The following is a 19,862-nucleotide window of genomic DNA, read 5'->3' on the forward strand; positions in this document are numbered from 1 at the left end:
TGTCCTGGGGAGGGGGAACACGTGAGAGAGGTACTGACTGAATAACGTCCTGTGACCCCCTCTCCACCTTACCGTACGTAGATCCAAATCCTAGGAATATTGAAAGGCAGAGTCCATGTATCAGTGGTATAAATAGAAGTGCTGCAGCAGGCTCTGGTAGATGGTGACTCCAAGGTGGACTGTGAAACAGCCTGGCCTTGGCGAGCATCATCCTCTAAATATAAAGATGAGTTTGTTCAGCCTTTGCAGAAGGAAAACTGCCACCTGCCCTACAGTGCAATGTCCTTGTCCTCTTTATTGAGAGAACAGACTTGCAGGGTTTCATCTAGTAAGAGCACGCACCTCTAGGTCCTGGGCTGTGACCCTCCCTCCCCCTTTGAGCCCCAGGAGGGCACTCCTAGTGGGCCCATCAAGGCTGTGGGGGTGAGGCACCCAGCTGGGCCCACAACACCCTGGGGCTGCTCAGTCTGTGAGGAAGATAACATCCCGTAAGATCACTTTCTTCATGAACCCCTGAGCGGACTGCGCATCACCCAGGCGGACAGCTCTGGGTGCTCTGGCTTTGTGCCAGGAGCTGCCAGAGCCACTGCCTGGACTTGTCCCCGGGAGCCCCGCGCCTCCTCCTCGCCCTCGCTGCCCGCTGCCAGTTGTCTGTCCCGGGACAGCTGCGAGCCCTCCCGCCACCGTCGGTGGCCCTCTCAGTGGTGGGGGTGGGGGACAACTTGGATCAAGCCCTCTGGATTGGGAGCTCAGGGGTGGACGTGGAGGATGAAGTTCCCTGGGGGAGGGGTCTCCTTCCTTCCCTTCCTGTGACGCCAGGTGTGACAGCTTCTCTCGTCCCCTCAGGCCCCCCTTTGGACATGGCCCTGGTCCCAGTAGTTGCAAAGGAGGATTTGGGGTCTGAGTAAAGAACCGAAGTGGGTAAAATGTACGAGTTGCTGTCCAGAGCGCCCACTGCGCGCAGGGTGGACGGGGTGGGGAGGCCTTTCGGACAGGTGCAGCCCGGGAGCGCAGGCGCACAGCCTAGCCACAGGCGCAAGCAGTGACCCTCGCTCCACCCTATCCCCTCCGGCGGGGAACTGGGCTGGGTCGGGAGGGGCCGACCAGCCGGGGAGACACTCCATATACGGCCCGGCCCGCGTTACCTGGGCCCAGGCCAGGCCGCTCCTTCTTTGGTCAATGTAGGGACCCGGGCGGGGGCCCAGGCCACGAACCGGCCGGGGGGAGGGGTCTCTAGTGCCCAACACCCAAATATGGCTCGAGAAGGGGAGCGACATTCCTGTGGGACGGCGCAGGGGGAGTGCCCGCGGGCTATATAAAACCTCAGCGGGGTTACAATCGGCCACCACAGCGACAGCGCCGAGAGAAGCCTCGCTTCCCTCCCGTGGCGACCAGGGCCCAAACCGGAGAGCAGCAGGTGTAGCCACCAGCCCAGGTAGGGCAGGAGTAGGAAGGGGACAGGGGGACAGGACCCAACTGACTCACTTGATCAGCCTCAAGATTGCGCCCTGCGCTTTGGTCCCCAGAGCCACACGCTCCTTAAGGAGGAGACACGAGACTACTGGCCTTTGGACATTTCTCTAAATTCATCCCCCATTTGGGCTGCTCTACCTGGCATTTAGTATGTGCCCAGGTATATAGACGATTTTGTTTTAGTAGTCCCAAAAGCAATTTCCAGCCCAGCTCCAGAGCCAAGGGGCAGCAAGGGCCATTACTCCCTGGGCTGCCATCAGGAGAAGGGGTGCCTCTGTCGTGAGTCTGGAATGTCGTGGGGCTTCAGAATAAGCCGTTCCTTCTCGGATGGTGCTTCAGGCCCTTCCCACAAGCTCCTTCCATCCTCACACTCGCCCAGCTAGTGGGTATGAGTGGGTATCTCAAGCCTTACTCTCGCTAGGTGAGGCCACCACCGCGGGCACGGAGAGGGTGGGCACTAGCGCCTGGCTTTTGCAGCAGGTGGCCTGCCGCGAAGGCACAGTGGTCTCTGGGGACACTGTGTCCCAAGGTTCCCGGGGTGGAGAAATTCTCAGTGTGGTCTCCATGACCCCATGTTTTTCTCCCAGGCTCAGAGCAGCCCCGAGCCGGGGGAGCGACGCTAGAGACCACCCTTCCGGCCGGTCCTCTAGGTCGATGCGTGCGGTGGAGAGGCTGGGGGTGTCCATAGGTCCCGTGGGATGAAGGGCACTCGGGCCGCGGGGCTTCCTGATCTGACGCGCCGTGCATCACCACGGCCTTTCTGTCCCTGCAGAAACCAAACACCATGTGCGACGAAGACGAGACCACCGCCCTCGTGTGCGACAATGGCTCCGGCCTGGTGAAAGCCGGCTTTGCCGGCGACGACGCCCCTAGGGCCGTGTTCCCATCCATCGTGGGCCGCCCTCGCCACCAGGTCAGGCTGCGCCTCTGTGGAGGAGGCCGGGCCAGGGTCTTCGCGTAGCCCATCCGCGCACCGCCCTGAACCGAGGTAACAGTGTTCGATGTCTCCACTCCGCAGGGCGTCATGGTGGGTATGGGGCAGAAAGATTCCTACGTGGGCGACGAGGCTCAGAGCAAGAGAGGTATCCTGACCCTGAAATACCCCATTGAGCACGGCATCATCACCAACTGGGACGACATGGAGAAGATCTGGCACCACACCTTCTACAACGAGCTCCGCGTGGCCCCCGAGGAGCATCCTACCCTGCTCACCGAGGCCCCCCTCAACCCCAAGGCCAACCGCGAGAAGATGACCCAGATCATGTTTGAGACCTTCAACGTGCCCGCCATGTACGTGGCCATCCAGGCTGTGCTGTCCCTCTATGCCTCCGGCCGTACCACCGGTGAGTGCCCGCGAAGCCACACAGCCCGCCCGAGGCTGAGCCCCTTCCTGTCCCCCAATGCGCGCCGGCTCGCAGCCCGAGCGCCCCGGCCGGCCTCGCTCCTCCCCAGGGGCCGTCCTGCTGCGCCCGCCCGCGCGGGGTGGAGAGGCCGCTCACTCCCCGCCCGGCTCCCGTGCAGGCATCGTGCTGGACTCTGGCGATGGCGTCACCCACAACGTGCCCATCTATGAGGGCTACGCCCTGCCTCACGCCATCATGCGTCTGGACCTGGCTGGCCGTGACCTCACCGACTACCTGATGAAGATTCTCACCGAGCGTGGCTACTCCTTCGTGACCACAGGTGCGCGGCGACCGGGCCCCCTGGGCGGGCGGGGCGGCGCTCCGGCCCCGGAACCTCGAGTCGAAGGCTCCCCTCTGGCCCCTGCCCCCCGCAGCTGAGCGCGAGATCGTGCGTGACATCAAGGAGAAGCTGTGCTACGTGGCCCTGGACTTCGAGAACGAGATGGCGACGGCCGCCTCCTCCTCCTCCCTGGAAAAGAGCTACGAACTGCCTGACGGGCAGGTCATCACCATCGGCAACGAGCGCTTCCGCTGCCCGGAGACGCTCTTCCAGCCCTCCTTCATCGGTGAGCCCCGCCGGTCCCCGCCCGTCCCCGCCCGTCCCCGCCCGTCCCGCAGCGCCGCAGCCCACACCCCCGCACCTGCTGACGCTCCCCCGCCCGTGGTCCCCAGGTATGGAGTCGGCGGGCATCCATGAGACCACCTACAACAGCATCATGAAGTGTGACATCGACATCAGGAAGGACCTGTACGCAAACAACGTCATGTCTGGGGGCACCACTATGTACCCGGGTATCGCTGACCGCATGCAGAAGGAGATCACGGCGCTGGCTCCCAGCACCATGAAGATCAAGGTGGGTGGCCGCCCGTGCCCCTGCCCGCGAGCGGGCCCCGGGCCGCGGGCCGCCCCCACCTGACGCGGTGTCTTTGCAGATCATCGCCCCTCCCGAGCGCAAGTACTCCGTGTGGATCGGCGGCTCCATCCTGGCCTCGCTGTCCACCTTCCAGCAGATGTGGATCACCAAGCAGGAGTACGACGAGGCCGGCCCCTCCATCGTCCACCGCAAATGCTTCTAGACCCCGCGTCCCCACAGCGTGCCAACTCTCCTCAGGACGACAAATCTGCTCCAGTGGCAGGCGGCTGACCTCGAGCCACCGCGCAGCAACTTCCCAGCAACTTCCGCTGCTGCCGCCGCAAATCGACACAGTGTTTATAACGTGTACATACAGTAACTTATTTACCTCATTTTGTTATTTTTAAAACAAAGCCCTGTGGAAGGAAAAGGAAAACTTGAAGCATTAAACTCAGCCATTCTGTTATGCTGCGTCAAGTCCTTTGTTGTGTTCCTTTGCCAGGGTGGGGAGCGGGGGGGGGGGGGGGGGGGCAGGGGAACAAGAGGGGACCGCTTTTCTGACGTCACTTTCCACAATACTAAGTGCGCTCCTTGCAAGACCTTCGTTAGGTCTCCCCGTGGTCACGATTTCCCCTCTGGATCCCATCCATCCCCAAACCCTGGCAGCGCGTCGGGCCGGCCCGGCTCGGGACAGCCCAGGCGTCCTTCCTTTCGCCTCGCGCGCCCCCGGCCGCGGCCGCGACTCCGCTCGCCCGGCCGGGGCGCTGACCGTGGTGCTGAGCCCGAGCGCCGCCCGCAGAGCTCTGCTCCGCCCACCGAGCTCTGCTCCGCCCACCGAGCTCTGCTCCGCGCACCTCCGGCGTCTCGGTACAGGGCCCGTTCCCCGCGGAATCCGGGGCGCTCAGACCGAAGGCGTTGTGTTCTACGTTAACGAACCAGTTTTCGGTTGTGAGTGAAGACAGTCGCTTCCCTTCCCAACGGGGAAGTCTTTGCTCCGTGCCAGGCGATGGTGGCGTGAAGAAGCGCTCTGCGTGCGGGGCTGGGAGAGCGGCGCCCCGAGACGGGAGTGGGGAGCAAGGGCCACTGGAGCGCTATTGACAGGACAGCAAGTGCTGGGCGGGGCGGCACTGGCGAGCGGTCCAGCGAGGCAGTGTCTAGGAGAAGAGTAAAGAAGGGAGAAGGGCTCCCCCAACGCCATGTTTTAAAGGCACAAAATATATTAACAGAGTGACTTTTTTTTATTGTTGAAAGTATTACAGATGTCCTCCGTTTTCCTCCATTGGCCCCCTCCTTCCCCCTCCCACCCCTCTCCTGCCTTCCCAGCCTAGTTGTGCAAATATGCATATAAATTCTTTGGCTTAGCTCTTCCCACCCTCCCACCCTCCATCCCTCTGAGGTTTGTCAGTAACAGAGAGACTTTTTATGGGAGCACACAAAATCTGTGTTTTAAAAAAAAAGCTTAGCCAGGTTTGGCTCAGCGATTAGAGCGTCAGCCTGCGGTCCACGGAGACCCGGGTTTGGTTCCCGCTAAGGGCATGTACCTCGGTTGCAGTTTGTCCCCGGCCCTGGTTGGGTCATGCGGGTGGCGGCCACTCCATGTGCCCCTTTCACGTCGATCTCTCTCTCTCTCTCTCTCTCTCTCTCTCTCTCTCTCTCTCTTCCTCTTTCCCTCCCACTCTATCTGAATAAAAAATGGAAAAATGTCCTCGGGTGAGGAGTAAAAAAAAAAAAAAAGCTTAATGTTTCCTAGTCAAGATTTCCAAGAGCAGTGGTCCCTAAATAAAATAGATTCTGACTCAAAGAAAGTAATAAACTCCTTTGGAAATAAGTTTGAGTAGAAGAACAATCCAGCTACGTTATGTCACACAGTTATGTTTATTCCCTCCCCTCCCTCTTTATGGCCTACTGAAAAGCTGAAATCTGTGAATACTGCCAAATCCAGACACCAAAAAAATCAATCATTCAGTAGAATTTAAGATTTTAATAAAACAAGTATATGATCCCATGTCCATGGAAAACCATGTAATCTTGCTCCACTCAGAGAGGATAAAGGTTAAAAATGGGCTAAATTCTAGTCTATCAGAGGACTCGGCTTTTATTGCTGATAATAAACATGCATTGGCCTATCTGAGCAAGCACAACACGTATACACACAGCCTGAATAGTTCGTATACACACAGCCTGAATAGTTCGTACACCCAGCCCCTGGGAAAATGTCAGAACTAAAGGAGTTAGCTAACATTCATTTTAAACATTTTTAAACCCAAACTACGTGTCACTTAATTAGGATCTAAGTAAAGTATGTAAGAAGGTAATGACCCAGTTCTCCCATGATCATAACTTTAAATGATTCATGATATTTTAGAACTGACAGTTTTCGATATAATCTGGTAGCATTTTCTGGCTATCACCTCTGATATTACTCTTTTACTGAAAACATGAAAAAATTATGAATTGTGTGGTGTCATTGGAAATGTACCAGATATAAATTTCCTTCTCTGAAAAGAAACAAGCACCGCATTTTATCAGTGTTCTCTATCTTTCCCGCTCTCTTATTTAGTATTTAGTACGTTGTATCATGGATATTAGGCCTGAAAGAGGATTTTTGGTGTGGTGCACTAAAAAATTAATCTTTTAAAAATAGATATCTAGAACACATGCATGTATCTGTGCTGGGTGTGGGGAGAAATCACAATTTCCAGCAGCTGTAAGAGTTTTCTCAGTAGTGAGGAAAAAGACGGCTCTGGGTGGCTTGGCACTAGAAGGAATAATGTTATAGCTCATCCCCCACTGAAAAGCCATCTCACAGAATCAGTTTTGGGGTTGTGAGAGAATTAAAAGCAACAAGAATGTCCCCCACTGACCATGGTGTGCGTCCTTAGACTTGCAGCAGGTTCATCAGGGATCTAACTGCTCCTTCTCACAGAAGCTCATTCCACCATTTCTGCTACCAAATCTAGGTAACTGGTGTCCAGTTAAAGAAGGAAGGAAGGAAGGAGAAAATGGGAAGAGATAATGTACTAGGATTAAGAGGAGGGGTTGGGGTTGGGTGGGAAATGAAAGGTTCGGCGACCTGGTACACCCTTGGCTTCTATCGTATAAACCCTTGGCAGGTAGAATTAGACCTCGGAATATTGTTACGAAATAAGGGTGTCCACCCACTTGACCCACAGTAAAGCCAAACCCTGCAGTGAATAAATGAAAGCATTTTATTGGTAGAGTGTGGAGTCAGGAAAACAGAGAGCTAGAGCTCAAAATCTGAATTCCCCCATGGGTTTTCATCAAGGGTTTTTAAAGGCAAAGACCGAGGGTAGGGCTTGGGGGTCACTGGAGAAGCTGATTGGTTAGTTCTTATGCATGCTTCAGTGGTTTTCTTTAGTCTGATTAATTCATTTCCTGACATCATCTTGTCTATTGTCTTCCTCACAGTGGTTGGTTGATCAAATCAGATTGAAAAACCCAAATTCTACAAAATATCTCAAAATTGTGCACCCATGATGTTATCTTTAAATCAAAAGACAGAAAAAATAACTACCTTGTGACCATTGCTTTGTTTAAGCTATCATTATGTTGTGTTTAATTAGCTACCTTTTTCTATTATCTCAAGCAAAGTGTAGTTTTAAACACTTCTTTTTTCTGGAACTTGCTTTACAGGCAAACCTCTAGCACGTGACTAATATACTGTCCTAGTCTTTGACCATAAGCTACACGCCAGCAAAAACAATGGAAACATGTAGTTGAAGGCTTTAGCTACATCTCTGCACACCCTGATCTAATACCTCAACATGTCTACTGTCAACTGCCGCTTTCAATGTCGGGGTTCCTCTCCGCTGCATCTGTCCCCTGACCTTACACCCCAACTCCAGGAGAACTCACAAGGGGTTAATGAAATATTTTCCTGCCCATCTACTAAGTGCAGGGCGCAGAGAGAAGGCTGGTTTGGTTCTGTCCTCAGCAGTTTGCTGTCACTGTGCCCTCCATCACCAGGCGTTTGTGCCTTGACTCTGATGACCACAGAGCTCGTAGGAGCTGCTGGCTGTGAGGCAGGCAGGGCCCAGGTGGACCGTGGACCATCAGATACTGTGGACATCGCCACTGTTTCGGCCTGGTCAGCCGCTGGCTGCTATGAGGCTGGCTCCCCTCCGGCCCAGCATTGTTTCCTGGCAGGGCTGGATAGGTTCCAGACACTGATCCTTATGGGAGAACGTATCCCTCACTGTGTTCAAGGAGGCCTGCCCTGCACCTGTCACTCGGAGTGCCCAGCCCTGAGGACTGGAGGTGGAAATGGGCTCATGGCATACACTGGCGCGGCCCATGTGGGCACTGGGGTGGCCAGCTACCTGCCTGCTTCCCTCCCTTTCCTTTTTGTCTCATTTCTGTCACTTTTATTTTCTTTCTGCCCTGCACTGTCCTTTGAAGCATCCACCTTAGCAGTGTTGTTATGTCATAGTCCTTTTGAGGAATTGCCACAAGCTGACCATCCGTGCCCAACTGTGGCTCTCAGCGGGAAGCCGAGAAAGTCTGGCTTTGATGGTTCTCTAGTGAGTAGGCAGCACAGTGGGGACATGCAGGGTCCAGGTCCGCCGTGTGCTCATAGCCAACCAGAGCCATTCTCCCAAGCAGGCCATGGGCTGCAACCTCCAGTGGTGGTATCAGGGTAGCTGCATGTGGACAAAGAGCATTTGGGGGGGTCACTGGGGGTGAAAGCTAGAGGGCCCATCACTGAAGAAGGAGCCCTGAGCCCTCTGATCCCCTGATTGACCACAACCCTCCCCTTATCAGTTTCTTTCTTCCTTTCTTTCCTGTCTTTTTCCCTCCCTCCCTCCCTCCCTCCCTCCCTCCCTCCCTCCCTCCCTCCCTCCCTTCTCTCTCCCTCTCTCTCTTTCTCTTCTTTCTTTCTTTCTTTCTTTCTTTCTTTCTTTCTTTCTTTCTTTCTTTCTTTTCTTTCTTTCTTTCTTTCTGTTAATCCTCACCCAAGGATATTTTCCTATTGATTTTTAGATAGAGTGGAAGGAGGGGAGGGAAGGAGAGAGAGAGAGAAAAATCAATGTGAGAGAGACACATTGATTGGTTGCATCCCTCATGACCCTGATTGGGGCCAGGGATCAAACCTGCAACCTGGGTACATGCCCTGAACCAGGAATTGAACCCAAGATCCTTCAATTCAGGAGCTGACACTTTAACTGCTAAGCCAAACTGGCCAGGGCATCAGTTTCTTACCCCTTATCAATTTCCACATGGCTTTTCCTGATATTGAACAGTGTCTGGGGTGATAAGTGAACAAAAGAAAGATTTTGAAAGGTGCAAGGATGATGTTGCTGGTTCTCATATGTATTAATAGAATTAGGTGTTTTTGTTTGTTTGTTTGTTTGTTTGTTTTGCAGAGTCTTAGTTGGAGAAGATGAAAAAGTTCTGGAGATGGACAGTGGTGACGGCTGTACAATAATGTGATGTACTTAATGCCACAGAATTGTACACTTGAAGATGGTTAAAAGGACATATTTTGTGTTATGCATATATTACCACAATAAAAAAAAGATAAGTACATGAAAAAGTGCTTAATGTCTTAATCATCAGACAGGTGCAAAAACAAACAAACAAAAAAAACCACACAAAACAATTAGATACTACTATATATGTACTGTTACAAGAATCTGTGAAATGTTTTTCAAAGTGGTGTACCAGTTTATATCCCCACTCAGAGTATGAGAGTTCCAGTTGCTTGCCAACATTTAGTATTATCAGTCTTTTTAATTTGAGCAATTTGTTATAAAACTAAATATACACCTGCTCTACTATCTGATAATTCCATTCCTAGGAATTTGCCCACTAAGATTAAAACATGTCCAGAAAAGGACTTGTACAAAAATGCTAGTAGCAACTTCGTTCATAATAGTAAAAACTTGAGACAACTTAGATACCCATCAGTAGCAAAGCGGATAAGCAAACTTCATGTAGCCATACAATAGAATACTATTTGGTAATAAAAAGGAGCAAACTACAGATACACACAACATGGGTGGATCTCGCTGAGGGAAATAAAATGTACACAGAGGCATATACAGTTGTCTCCTTTATCCAAGGTTTCATCCTCCATGGTTTCAGTTACTCTCAGTCAACTGTGGTCTGAAAATATTACATGAAAAATCCCACAAATAAACAATTCATAAGTGTTAAGTCGTGCACCATCTGATTAGAGTGATAAAATCTCATGCCAGCCTGCTCCATCTTGCCTGGACATGAACCATCCCTTTGTCCAGTGGTATATGCTATCCACCTGCTGTGTACACTACCTGCTGTAGCCAAGCTGTATATGCTACCTGCCCATTAGTCACTCTGTAGCTACCCTGGTTATGAGATCAACGATCTCTATAACACAGTCTAGTGTTCAGGTAATCCTTATAGTAGCCTAGTGCTATGCTACAATGCCTACATCCCTCCCCTCGCTTTACCTCCATCACTGCAAGAAGAGTGAATGCGGTATGAGAAGATGTTTTGAAAAAGAGGGACTACATTTACATAACTTTTATTACAGTATATTGTTACACTTGTTCTATTTTATTATTAGTTATTATTATTCATCGCTTGTGTGCCTACTTTATAAATTAAACTTTACCAGAGGTGTGCACGTATAGGAAAAAACATAGCACGTATATATAGGGTTCAGTGTTATCCAAGGCTCCAGGCGTCCACTGGAGGTTTTGGAACACACTCCACAGATGAGGGGCACTGCTGTATCTGTAATAGTCCACTTATATGATATTCTAGAATAGAAAACTATTCTGTGGTATAAGAAAAAAACAGAGCTGTGGGTGTCTCTGGGGAGTGGGGGTGGAGATTGGGAAGTGACATGAGGGAACTTTTTGGGGTGATAGAAATAGTCTATATCTTGATAAAAGAGTGTGTTACAAAGATCAAATTCAGTGCCTGTACAATTAAGATTTGTGTATTTCATTTTATGTACATTTAAATCAAAAGAAAAATTGCAAACAAAAAATATAATGTCAGAGATTTTAATATCTTCTACATTGAAAAAATGGGTAGTGGTGGTATTTTTCATTTTAGAAGACTTATCTGAATTGCATTGTGGGTAATGTCCTCTAATAGGGGGTTGTTTCGTTTTGTTTTGTTTTTTTTAGTTTAGAACTTCTTTCTTTAACTTAATCTACTGTTAAACCCTTTTGTTCAGTTTTACATTTGTGTTACTGAATGTTTCACTTTTATAAGTTTTTAGCAATTCCGTTTCATTCTTTTTCAAAATCAACTAGGTCCTATCTTGTACAGTTCTCTGTGGATGTTTGTTAGTCTGCCTCTTACTCCGTAGAAGAGCACAGAGTTTTCAGTAACAGGAATGTAACACTCCAGTATCTGAAGCTTGGGGTTTGTTTTTCTACCGGCTGTAATGGTTCTTACGGGACCTTGTCCACGTGTACCCGGTTGTCACACTCACTGTCCTTGAAGAATGACTTGTCAGACACTTAGAATAAAGGTGACTCTCTTCCGAAAGTGTTTGTATTTGCTCCTGCCAGGGATCTCCTAGGACACTACTCATTTGAGATGATCTTCAGGGACATTCACAGCCCAAGGTCTCTTGGTCCCCCAGGCGATATGCATTTGAACGGCACAGACATGGGAGGACTCAGTGTGTGTTTCCAGTTCCCCAGAAACCGGCACCTCCCAGATATTTGAGTGACAGTGTGGGGTCGGGGTCACTCCTGGCTCACCTGTGGTGTAACCCTCAGGTTCCAGCTTCCTGTCGGGAGGCCCAGGCTTCACAAAGCTGTTACACTCACGAGCAAGGAAAGATAAACAAACACTCTCCGAGCCAAGAGCTGTTTCTAGAACCCCGCACTCGGGTTTCCCTTAGACTCCGGCCCAGTGATTTTTTCTGTCTCGTCAACTCTTCAGTGCTTGTAAGATATGTAAAGTACTTTATCTGGCTTTTTTAGCTGCTTTCTCCAGGAGTGTTGATTCGGGGAATTTAGTCTGTCATATTCCCTAAAAATGGAACTCGACATTTCTTACTTCTCAGGCGTTGGCTTTAGCCTCTCCTGAAAAACAGCTCAAATCTCGCATATGGGCTCAAGGAATTTTGCTCAATATTCTGCTGCCTTTTTTTTTTTAAAGCTGCTGTATTTTCCTGGGGTCCGAAGTGCTCCGGAGGATGACAGGACACCAGCTGGGAGGCAGAGGTGCCTGGAGCCCTTGCAGCCCGATGCCATGTGTCACCAGGGGTTGGCTGACTGTGAAAAATAAAAACATGAAGGGGAAAAGGGACAAAATGAGTAGGTTAAAGCGGTAAGTCACCACGACAGCTTTGGGGTAGGGTGGCAAGTGATATTTTTTCTGCCTTTTTTATACTTTAATATTTCTTGCAACCTTTTTTCCTCCCAAGAAATACATTTTATGTTAATATTAAGAATATTAAAGTGAACAATAAAAAAATAAACAAAAGAAAAGGCCCTACTATCCCAGCAGCCCTGAATGGTATTTCAGTGGCGGCAGGGACGAGTCTGGGCATACCCTCCTTTTGTGACCCTGCTGTGACCAGAGGCTGGGGTTCTGAGATGGGTGGAGGAGCTTCTGCGTGTGGGCAGTGGGTCAGAGGATGGCTGTGTCCTGTGTGATCCCCAGGTGACACTGGCTGAGAGGAGCTCAACTTTATTTTGTTTATTGATTTGAGAAAGAGAGAGAGAAACATCAATGAGAGAGAACATTGATTGGCCACCTCCTGCGTGCCCGCCACTGGGGATTTGGCCCACAACCTGGGCATGTGCCCTGACCGGGAATCAGACCGGCGACCTCTTGGTGCAGGGTCGATGCTCAACCACTGAGCCACACCAGCCAGGCTCAGCTTTCATTTTTCTTTTGTCTGCTCTGAGCTCCAGGGGAGTCCTGCGCGAACCTGGCGGACAGCGGGGAAGAAAATCTCTGGTCTCCAGAGACTGAGTTCTAGCCCTGATCCTGCTGATGATGTTGGATTTCCATCTCTGACACAAAGGGGAAGACCCACATGTTGCCGGTCCCGTTTCTCTGACAGTGAGTGTTCTCAGTGGGAAAACACGAGAGATGAAGGACGGCTTGTTCCGAGGCAGCTCACTGTGCAGGGCAAGGGGTCAGCTAGGAGGTGAGGCTGCAGGACCACCGAAGAGTCCATGCCCAAGTGGTCTGCTAAGTTCTGCAAAGGGTCCACCTGACGTCTGCCCTTCCTGAGCGAGAGCGCTCAACACTCTCTCTTTCTGTCCCTCATCCTGCCCGCTCATCCACACCTACTTCCTGAACATCTCTTCTATTGCAGGCACCACGAGGAACTAGATGGAATAACTTGCCTGTACTTGAACTTCTCCAGTAAATGCTTTAAAATATGTTTTTATTGATATTTGTTTTCGAGAGAGAGGAAGGGATAGAGAGAGAGAGAAACATTAATCGGCTGCTTCCTGCACGTGTTCAGATCGAGCCCACAGCCCCGCATGTGCCCTGACTGGGAATCCAGCAGGCCCTCTCAGTCCATGGGATGATGCTCAATCCACTGAGCCACACCGGCCCGGCCAGTAAATGCTTGAAAAGAGCACCTAGTACGTGTCACTCCTGTCTCCAGAAGGTTCTCTGGAATCTGGGTTCTCCTGCAATTTCGTGTCAGGCTTGTAGTGCTCCAAGCAGACAGGTGGAGAGCAGGGCCGTGGGGTAGAGCCAGGCCCCGGACAGAATGTGTGCTCAGATCTCAGGGACACCAAGGAGGAGCCTGCCAGTCTGGGTCGGTCTCCCTTGGGAGGAGCTCGGTAAACATCACCAGGCAGTGGAGGCCGGGAACTTGAAAGCTGGGCATGGCAGCACCTCTGAAATGACAGGGAGAGTCATGTGGGAAGATGCACCGCCTGGGCAGGGAGGGTGAGGCCCACCCTACACCTGCACCGCCTTCTCAGAGGGGCTTCGTGTGAGCCTCGCTGGCCGACCTCAGGCCCAGCCCCCCACCGGGTGGCTATATTTTTTCCAAAGGGCACTGCCAGGCAAACAGATTCCTTCCAGTGCAGGAGGACACAGCCAGGGGCGTGTTCTCCCTCCCCCATCTTCCCGGTTACCCAAGGGCACCGCGGGAGCTGTCCTCCTCAGCCTGGGAAGTCCTGACACCCAATACCTTGACTTGATTATTCTTTAGCTCATTTTCACTTCACTCCTGCCCTGCTTATTGGCACACCCTCCAGCCACCAGCTAATTTGCCAACGTCTTCAGCAAACATTTCCTGAGCTCCAGCTCTGGTCCGGCCCCGGGCTAGGAGATAAAATGGTGAGCCAGAAAAGTCAGGGTCTCAGCTGGACTCCGGTTGACAGCATCTCGGGGCAGACAGATATTCATCAAATACCGACACCTATCAGTGTAAGTCTGTGAATTTGGCACAGGCTGTGAAGCTGGGGCATGGCCTGTAGTAGCACTGAACAAGCCAAGGGACACTTGGGGGCGGGGGTGTGGTCTGAGCAAGTGAAGGTCGACCTTTGAAGGGTCAGTAGGATTGAACAGGCAGCTAGGAAGCAACAGCTCCTGCAGGGCCAGGTGGGGTCCCAAGTTCTGAAAGGAGGTGGGTGTGGCAGAGAGGAGGGGGATGGGCTTGAGGATGCAGAGGGGGGCAGCCTGAGCAGACCCTTCATTGCTGAGTATATGTATTTTTTATTTCAAAAGCAATGGGGGGGGGGGAGTGCAGAGAGCTGGCATTGTGGGGCAGGAGGGAGAGCTCCAGGCAGCTCTCTGGGCCCTGACTCACATTCAGATACTCACTGAAACCTGGGGCGCCCGGAGCCTGGGAGTATGGCTGGGGTGGGAGCCAGGGACGGTTGGTGGGAGGACGGAGCAGGCCTGGGCCCTGAGATGGGGTGCAGCCTGGACCCTGTGTGGAGGAGGTGTGGGACCTATGGCCTCAGATAAGGTTGCAGCTTGGACCTGAGATGGGGGTGTGGGACCTACGTCCTGAGGTGTGGGTGCAGGCTGGGCCCTGAGATGGGGTGCAGCCTGGACCCTGTATGGAGGTGTGGGACCTATGTCCTGAGGTAGGGACACAGCCTAGGCCTTGAGATGGGGTACAGCCTAGGCCCTGAGGTGGGGGTGCAGCCTGGATCCTGAGATGGGGGGAAGCCCTGAGATGGGGTGCAGCCTGGGTCCTGAGGTGGGGGTGCAGCCTGGGTCCTGAGATGGGTGCAGCCTGGGTCCTGAGGTGGGGGTGCAACCTGGGTCCTGAGATGGGTGCAGCCTGTGCCCTGAGATGGGGTGCAGCCTGGGTCCTGAGATGGGTGCAGCCTGGGCCCTGAGATGGGTGCAGCCTGTGCCCTGAGATGGGTGCAGCCTGGATCCTGAGATGGGTGCAGCCTGTGCCCTGAGATGGGGTGCAGCCTGGGTCCTGAGATGGGTGCAGCCTGGGCCCTGAGATGGGTGCAGCCTGGGTCCTGAGATGGGTGCAGCCTGGGCCCTGAGATGGGGTGCAGCCTGGGTCCTGAGATGGGTGCAGCCTGTGCCCTGAGATGGGGTGCAGCCTGGGTTCTGAGATGGGTGCAGCCTGGGCCCTGAGATGGGGTGCAGCCTGGGTCCTGAGATGGGTGCAGCCTGTGCCCTGAGATGGGGTGCAGCCTGGGTCCTGAGATGGGTGCAGCCTGTGCCCTGAGATGGGGTGCAGCCTGTGCCCTGAGATGGGGTGCAGCCTGTGCCCTGAGATGGGGTGCAGCCTGTGCCCTGAGATGGGGTGCAGCCTGGGTCCTGAGATGTGGGTGTGGCTTGGGCTGCAGCCCTTTCACTTCCTGGAAGCTCATTCCCACGGTGAGGAGGCTCATTAGGACTGCAGTGTTCTCCGTGCAAAAGGCACAGCAGCCTGGAGAAGGAGGGTTTGTGCTATCTGGGCATTTCCCCCTCAGGCACTGCTGCAGGGGAATCGGAACTGGTACAGGAGCCTTGGAGCAACCTGCCTCCATAGTGTGCTCTACCCTGTTCCCTGCCTCTGCTCTGAGGACCTGTGCGCAGGGCTGGGAAGGGAGGGCAGGACGGAGGAGGGGAAGGGGCAGAGGAGGGGTAGAAGGGAGGAAAGGGGTAGCTGCTGAGGGGGAAGGGGAGGAGGTAAAGGAGATGGGGGTAGAGGAGAAGGAGGGGAGGGGGGAGGGAGGAGGCCGCAGCTGTCTGCCAGCCAGGCTGCCTGCCTGCCACCCGGTGAGTCACGGTGCCAACTCCCACTGCCTGCCTCTATTTTTATACCAGCGCCTGCTTAAATCTGACTCGTTCAATAAGCCTCCCAACTGTGGAAGAGAATCTGATGGCAGAGGATGAGGACCGAGGGCATCATTTAGAAGTCTAAGTAGGAATTATACAGTCATCCTCTCTCTTACTGGGAGATCTTTTCAATAACCAGGCGGGCCAGCTGCACGGGGTGTGGAGAGCTGCCAGCCCCCCACCCCCCCAGCAGTAGCCACTGGGCCTGAGCAGAGCGGCAGCCAGAAGCGCCTGGGCTTTGGCCCCGAGGGTGGTGGCAACTGCAGGAGGGGCTCGAGGAAGCTGTGTTAATAGGCACTTGAGTGTGACCAGGCCACTGGCATTCGGAGTGGAGCAGCCAATGGATGGTCAGACAGAAATGTAAGAGCCGGGCCGCCATCCCACAAGCCCTGTTACCTTGTGCAAATGGTTTGCTGCCTTTGAGAATGTTTCCTCCTCTGCGAGGGGGTGGAGGACAGTGATGTCAGACTGGCCAGAGACACTGCTCCCTGTGCGCTATGGGGACGAGCTGCAGACCTGCTGTTTCCACTTGCGGGGTTGTGACGAGAGCACTGCCCCCCCCTGATTTGTGATGGGTGCATAGGTACACAGCCTTTCCAAGGTCACTGGCAGGGGTCAAGAGGTGTTCTGCCACATGCCTTTGAACCCCTCTGGGGTTCAGCACCACACCTGGAAGAAGCTGACATCATGAATAATCTCCAAGGTGACATTCCTCCTCCAATGTCCTGTTTTCGCAACAACTTGGCTTTTGGTGCATCCAGACAGGAGGCCGCTGTTCGGGTGCTGGCTCCTGACGTTGGCTGGTTTGTGTCAAATCAAAGGGTGAATGTTGATTAAGTCAATCCTGGTGCCTTTGGGGTACTCTGAAGAGGGGGACCTGGGTGTGCTTTCTGGGGGTGGACAGCGAGAGCTAACGTGTCCCCTGTGGCCCCAGGGTGGACACCTGCCCTGCTGCTGTCTCCCCGCTCCTGAGCCTGCTGGAGAAGAGACACGAGCAGCCCTGGTCTATCCTGGGGAAGAATCCCCACGTTCCAAACAAGACCCCGGTCACCCAGGGCCCGGGGCTGCGGCCAGAGAGGCTGAGCTGCTGGGCCAGCCAGGCTCTGCATGCCCGAGGGTCGTGCCTACAGGAAGGCACCTGGCCACTGGCCCGGGGTTCTCCTTTCTGGGGACTCCCAGGACAGGCAGCTGTCCACTCCTTCACACACTCTGCCTGACCCTAGATGGAAGCAGAGGGACACTGACAAGCAGACAGATTTTTTTTCCCTTTTCTCCTTGGACAAGTAAGCATAGCTTTAAACTCAAACTGGAAAGCCAACGGTGACTCTGGTGGGCCCTGGGGGAGAGACAAGAGCACCCAGACGCTGCCAGGGAAGAACAAGGGCCAGCCAGGCTCGGTGCACATGCTGTCCCCACCCCGTCTGAGCTCTGTGACAGGAGCCCATGGCCCCTCTCTCATCCACATTGCTCTCAGCGCCGCTGGCTCCAACCTGCCAGGGAGCTCACCCCTCGCTGTAGGCCTCCATTTCCCTGCCAGGTGTCTTCCACTGCTTGTCTTTCCCGAGCAGAGCCTGTGCGTGCCTGTCCTTGGCCCCAGGCAGAAGGCAGGGTGCCAGCCCAGGGTCGAGGGCAGCCTGGCCTTGACCTGCTGGGACATTTCCTCAGGCTGTAAATGCCTGACTTGGGTCTCGTCAATCTCAGGTGCTCCCTGAGAACAGTGGCCACCCCCCCCCCAATAATGTGGCTCCCACCTGGTTTCCTTCCACAGGGGCTGGCTAGGGACTGCCTGCTGGCCGGGCTAGAGGGGATCGTCCTCTGTCGCCAAAGAGCAGTCAGCTCAAGAGAAAATCTAGGAGTATTACCATTTTACAGATTTAGAAAACAAGGCTGAGCGTTCATCCCAAGCTACTGTTGCATCGAGCAGCCCGTGTCTGCGGCGTGTGACTTTCTCCGGAGTCGTGGATTGTCGGGGGAGGTGGTGGGGAAAACACGAAGGGGCCTTTTCCTCCTCGACCCCGCTCAGAGTCACATGAGGACAGAGCCCAGCTCCTTGGGCAGCTTTCTAATTTCTCTGTCTTCCACGTGGCCTCCACTCACTCTCTGGGCCTCGTGTCCGTTCCCGGGGCCGTGAGCATGGAGACCGAGAGCCCGGGGAGGCTGGGCGCTGTTCTGCTGCTGGCTCTGCAGCCTGGAGCAAAAGAAGGATGTGGGCACAGAGCAGCCTTTCTGGGCTGGGCTCTCCGTGACAGCTGGGCCACATGCCTGCCATTCCCCCCGGCACGCTCATCCTCTCGATATAGGGTGCCGCTGGCACACCAGGCAGGGCGCCTCCGGCTCTGGGGCCAGACACCCTGCTGCCCTAGGGCAAGGCCGGCGGGGACAGGCTGGGCCGGTGCCAGCTCGCTGCCTCTCCTTGCAAGGCCAGGGCCTGCAGCCTGCGCTCTGATTTGTGTGTATTATTAGGTCCCAGGGACTCCGGCAGCCATGGGTGAGCCTCAGAGGGTGGGACCCAATCCCGGCTGCAAAGCGAACTTGTCCCCGAACCTGAACTTGGGCAGACGTCAGAGAGGGCAGGCCCATCGCCTCCTCTAGGCACAGCGAAGAAGCTGCCTTTGGTCTTCTGGTGCCTCTCTTGCTGTCTCTTAACTGCCCTGAGCCCACACATGGGCCTGCCCTGCTCAGCTGCCCCCCCGCACCCCCCCACCCCAGCGGCTCATTTCTGTTCTGTAAATTAACCTAGTTCATGGCTGACGGGGGCTTAATTGCGTTCTCTCCCTGGTAACATATGGGCATGTTTACTGGGGCAGTTAATGCCCTAACTCTACAAGGAGAGTTAATTTTGGAAATTGGAACCACACTGCCCTGGAGGCCTGCCCGGGGGCCAGGTGGGCTCTGTGCTGTCTTCTCTCTGCCCCAACACCACTGGGGTGACTGGTGGGAGGACAGAGGCTGTGCAGCTTTGCCACCAAGGTGATGGGAAGGGACAGGCAGGCATCTCCAGGCACCTGAGAAGAGGAGGTGGGCCCCCTCCTCTGCCTGCAGCCAGGGGGAGCCGGCCTGCCCCGCCTCTAGGGGGACTGAGAGCCACGCCCGGCCTGCTGAGCAGATCGGCTGTGAGTTCTTCATCACCATTATTATTATTTTACTAGGCAAAGAGCTTTATTAATCTTTGTCTCTGACTTTATTCCCAGGCTTCTTCCGCTTCACGAGCTGCAAAGAATAAATTGTGCATGAGCAAATCTAAAAAGAGCTGGGCCTAAAAATGTCAGCGAGCTAGACGTTATCAGATCCATAGACGGAATCTGAAAAAGCACTCGTAGCTTCTTCGAGTCTTATCTTCTTCGGACGTGGACTCACTCAGTTTGCCACACTCTGGGTTCTGCACGAGATGGGACCTTCGCTGTGGGCACTCCAGCCTCGCTTCGAGCCCACGCACAGAGAGCCGCTCACCGGAGGCCAATTCCCGAGAAGCTGCAGGAAAAACAGAGTCTGCTGTGCTGGAGGGACCGTCCCCTTTCCTACCCGCGACACATCCGTGCGGTGTCATGGTCTTAACAGCGCCTTTCCCCAAAGTGGGCACTGCCAGGCCAATCCTGTTGCCTGCTCTCACAACTCTTGGGTGCGCCCGCCTCTGCTGTTGCTCCAGGCTGACCTGACTTGGGGACAGTCCTTCCATGACTCTGTGCTCCCCTCTCGGGGCCTTCCCTTCTGCAGCTGTAACGTAAGAAGCACAATAGTTACCTCCAGGGCCCCTCTTGCCCTGGGGTTAGCACTCATGGCTCCTGGGCACACTAGGCTCTTGCGTGCATGTTGGCCTGTGGCAGATCTTGCAGATTCCACCCAAAGCTCTGGCATCCTCTGTGGTTGGCAGAGGCCTGGCCTCTGGAGA

The 19,862-nt window shown here is 53.9% G+C and overlaps 1 protein-coding gene across 1 annotated transcript; it reads left to right on the plus strand.

Annotated features, from left to right (window-relative positions):
* Positions 1–1,344: 1,344 nt before the first annotated feature.
* ACTA1 (actin alpha 1, skeletal muscle) lies at positions 1,345–4,196 on the plus strand. The gene is made up of 7 exons (XM_036277557.1): positions 1,345–1,435; positions 2,246–2,386; positions 2,492–2,816; positions 2,995–3,156; positions 3,251–3,442; positions 3,549–3,730; positions 3,810–4,196. Exons 2-7 carry the CDS (start codon positions 2,258–2,260, stop codon positions 3,951–3,953), a joined length of 1,134 nt encoding a protein of 377 aa, XP_036133450.1. The 5' UTR covers positions 1,345–1,435; positions 2,246–2,257; the 3' UTR covers positions 3,954–4,196.
* Positions 4,197–19,862: the final 15,666 nt, after the last annotated feature.

This window comes from Molossus molossus, unplaced genomic scaffold, assembly GCF_014108415.1.
Source record: "Molossus molossus isolate mMolMol1 unplaced genomic scaffold, mMolMol1.p scaffold_m16_p_23, whole genome shotgun sequence".
Classification (NCBI taxonomy): Eukaryota; Metazoa; Chordata; class Mammalia; order Chiroptera; family Molossidae; genus Molossus; species Molossus molossus.